Source organism: Phyllostomus hastatus, unplaced genomic scaffold (assembly GCF_019186645.2).
Source record: "Phyllostomus hastatus isolate PE091 unplaced genomic scaffold, TTU_PhHast_1.1 phas_contig_304, whole genome shotgun sequence".
Taxonomy (NCBI): Eukaryota; Metazoa; Chordata; class Mammalia; order Chiroptera; family Phyllostomidae; genus Phyllostomus; species Phyllostomus hastatus.
The window spans coordinates 65,784-69,783 of NW_025333845.1; the positions used below are offsets into that span (position 1 = coordinate 65,784).

Consider the following 4,000-nt stretch of genomic DNA (forward strand, 5'->3'; position numbering starts at 1 on the left):
TTAATAAAGCAATTAATACTGTACAATAAAAGGATCTAATTCTTTCAATCTAATAAAATCACATTTAGTAAGATCCACAAGATATACACATGATTGACTCAAATTAGAGAAGCAAATATTTAATATTTTTAGAGATTTCATAAGAAAAATGACTATTGTACTGGTAGAATATAAGTGATTCCTCCATCTTTTTTACATAAATAATATCTATGGAATTGTTTTTATAAACCAAAACTAATAATAATAAATAATAATAAACAAAACCAATAATAATAAAATTGATCACTTAGCATATACAGAACACTATTCTAAATGCCTTAGAAACATTTAATGTATATCTATAATCTACTCAATGATGGAGACACTATTTTGATTTCTATTTTATAGTGAAAGAAATTGAGGAATAGAAATGATATGTAAGTCATCCTAAATCACTTAGATTGTACATAGCAGAACCAAAATTGGACACCAGGACTCTGAATGTTGGATTGAAATCTATGCTTGTATCAATAGGACTTTTGAAATTTGTACATGCAAAATTGTGGTAGTGGTGTTAGGAATTTCATGAATAGAAAAAGTGTGAAAAACATCATTGACCTGTGTGTGTCCTTCATGCTAATCAGAGAAACTCAAAGCAGTAAAGAGAAATGGTAACATTTGAAACTATAAAAAGGCCTGCCATACTAGTTAAGATATTTGAAATTAAATTGTCTCGTTTTTTCAGTTGCCTATAGACTTGTGCTGCATATTTACTAACGTGGAGTTATAATGTATCTATTTTCACATGTGTTAAGTATAAATGACAATCACTGTGTTTTATCCCTACTTTTTACTTTTATTCACCTACTTTTGTTTGCTTCTATATGCCTTGGGCTTTTATTTTTCTGGAACAGAATCTAGAAATTTGTGAGCAGTATCTGCAAACTCAGTCCTCGAGCTCTGTGTAAAATTGGGATTAAATGGGATGTATTCTTAGAAAAGTCCCTTAGGTGCTAGAAGCCTCATATAAACATGCCCTCCACTTGCTCAGAAAGAGGAGTGCATGCTGTGCTATTTGGTGCTTTGTGTAACTGTCGACTGCTGTGGAAGAAAGAGTTAAATCAGCTGCTGATTTGTGGTGAATACATGTGGGAGGAAATGGAGAAATACATGGGCACAGCAGGCTGAGAACTGGACCACAGTGATAAACAGGCAGGAAAAAATGATATAGAAATAAATACAGATATAGATATTGATATAGATATACAGATATATAGATATATATGTGATTTTTTAAAAAGATGGTAAGATAATCTTTAAAATCTACAAGAAATATCCAAGGCATTTAATATCACTCTATCAATTGCATTGGATGAAAGCAATTCATGGCAATATGAAGAAATGAGGCCAGAAAAAACCTACTGTTGACAGTAGGCTCCTAATGTTGTTCCAAAATAAGCATCTTGGGTGCTATAGCCTGGGGTACAATTTGGCCATCATCTTTCTGCTAGGTATTTTTTTTAATTGGTCCGCTTGTCTGTTTTTATGGAATACAAATAAGTGTCAGTGTATCTGGCAGCAATTACTCTCTCTCCGTGTTGGACTTAGCTCATAAAAGATAGTTTATTTTTTTACCTCGGTATGTTTTCTATATCAAAAAAGATAATTAAAATGATAAGTGAAACTGTACTGAGGAGAAAAGCAAGGACTTCTATGCTTTAATTACAACTGTCATACCACACACCCAAGGGTAAGTTTCTTTCCTTCATTCTGAGTGGCTTGGTTCATTCTGCAGCATTTCTAAGGAAGACATCATTTGAGTGTCTTTCTCCTTGCCCTTTAGGTAATTACAAAATAGGTTCTACTCTATTGAGACACTGCTATTCCAGAGAGCTACAAAAATACCTTTGTTAGGATCAAAATCATATGAAACTTTCAGGGTTTGCTACCTAGACTTCTAGTGTCTTGAATTGTTGGGAGGAGGAGTAACCAAGCAAGTGTTTGCTCCATAGCAGTGGTAAAGTGAACACAGGTGAAATTAATAGGTGCTCTGAGAGTACCTGATAACAGTGTGGATACTGAGCAAAAGTGGGCAGATGGCATTAGATAACTCTCCTTTTCCTTTTTCCAACTAATCCCCTGTGTGGTATGTAAATCATGGACAATCAACTGTTTCTGTTCCTGGCCAAGCATCTCAAGGAGCCAGCACTTGTCTGAGAACAGTGACTGTGTCTCATAATCTGATTTGGTGTCTGAGACATGCTACTGAATGTGGGTCAGAGTTGTTATGTATCTCTATGGCAAATAATGAGTCAGAAGAATTCAGGTTTTCATTGTGTGAGTACCTATACATTTGGATCTATGATTTATTTTTTATTATGGATTATTTAAAGGCATTTTTGACAGCCTCTGTAGTGTGTTAACTTGGCAGTGAGCACAGTCTTGATGTTTTCAGTGTCACTCAAGAGAGTGGATTTCCCAGAATAGATTCACACCTTGTTCTCTTGCAAAGTGAATAGTGAGCTCTAATTATTAGAGTTCTGCATTGAGTTTGCTGCAAGTTGCCATGTTTGGAATTTGAACTCAGCAGACAGAATGCACTCTGAATATGACCTGAGCCTCACCTGCTAATTGGCCCTGGGGCTGATTCAATACATGTTCTTGAGTAACAAGCCTACTCATGTAGTAAACATACCATCAACTCTACCCTGAAACACTAAGCAAGCAATTGATGTGCTCTTTCTTATTCTGATAACTTCTCCTTCTCCCTCTTTTTTGTTTTTCCCCACAAGAGGAGCAGCTTAACCTCCTTTGCCTTTGACCAGTGACAAAATGGAAAACCTCAACAGGAGCCTTTCCCACCCAGCCACGTTTTTCCTTATTGGAATCCCAGGTCTGGAACAGGTCCATGGGTGGATCTCCCTGCCTTTCTGCTGTGTTTACCTTGTGGCTCTCCTGGGCAATGTCACAATTCTGCTAGTCATCAAGGCTGAGCAGACCCTCCAGGAGCCCATGTTCTACCTTCTGGCCATCCTTTCAACAATTGATTTGGCCCTTTCTACCACCTTTGTGCCCCGGATGCTGGGTATCTTCTGGTTTGATGCACATGAGATTTACTTTGGAGCTTGTGTGGCCCAGATGTTTCTGATCCATGCCCTCACTGGCATGGAAGCTGAGGTCCTGGTGGCCATGGCCTTTGACCGTTATGTGGCTATCTGTGCTCCACTCCACTACACAACCATCTTAACATCCCGGGTGCTGGTGGGCATGAGCTTGTGCATTGTAGTTCGTCCAGTTCTATTTACATTTCCCATGATCTATCTCATCTACCGCCTACCCTTTTGTCAGGCTCGGATAATAGCTCATTCCTACTGTGAGCACATGGGCATTGCAAAGTTGTCCTGTGGAAACATCCGTATCAATGCTATCTATGGGCTCTTTGTTGTGTCATTGTTTGTTCTGAACCTCATCCTCATTGGCATTTCCTATTTTTACATTCTCCGTGCTGTCTTCCGCCTCCCATCACAGGATGCACGGCTAAAATCCCTAAGCACGTGTGGCTCCCATGTTGGGGTCATCTGTGTTTTCTATATTCCCTCACTCTTCTCTTTTCTCACTCATCGATTTGGACATAACATACCCCGCTATATTCATATTCTCATTGCCAGCCTCTATTTGGTTATCCCACCCTCACTCAACCCCATCATTTATGGTTTGAGGACCAAACAGATTCGTGAGCGAGTGCTCCATGTCTTTACTAAAAAATAAGACATCTATTTCATTCATTTACTAATAATTTTGCAAGGAAGTCTTGTGTATTCTTTCCTTAATGAACATCTCCTGGTCCTAACCCACTGCTGCCAGGTTGTGATACAAGTTCATTTCACTTAACTTTCACTAATGAATTCTAAGACTTGTGGAAGCTTCATTGCATTTCAAGTTCAAGGGCTAATGGACTATCTCGGAAAGAAGTTGTATGGCCTCTGTCCAAGTATCTTCATGTGGAATTGTTAATTTCAAA

General features: G+C 38.1%; 1 protein-coding gene across 1 annotated transcript; it reads left to right on the forward strand.

Annotated features, from left to right (window-relative positions):
* The first annotated feature begins 2,811 nt into the window (after nt 1–2,811).
* LOC123819283 (olfactory receptor 52J3) lies at nt 2,812–3,747 on the forward strand. The gene has a single exon (XM_045839585.1). It carries the CDS (start codon nt 2,812–2,814, stop codon nt 3,745–3,747), a length of 936 nt encoding a protein of 311 aa, XP_045695541.1.
* The last annotated feature ends 253 nt before the right edge of the window (nt 3,748–4,000 follow it).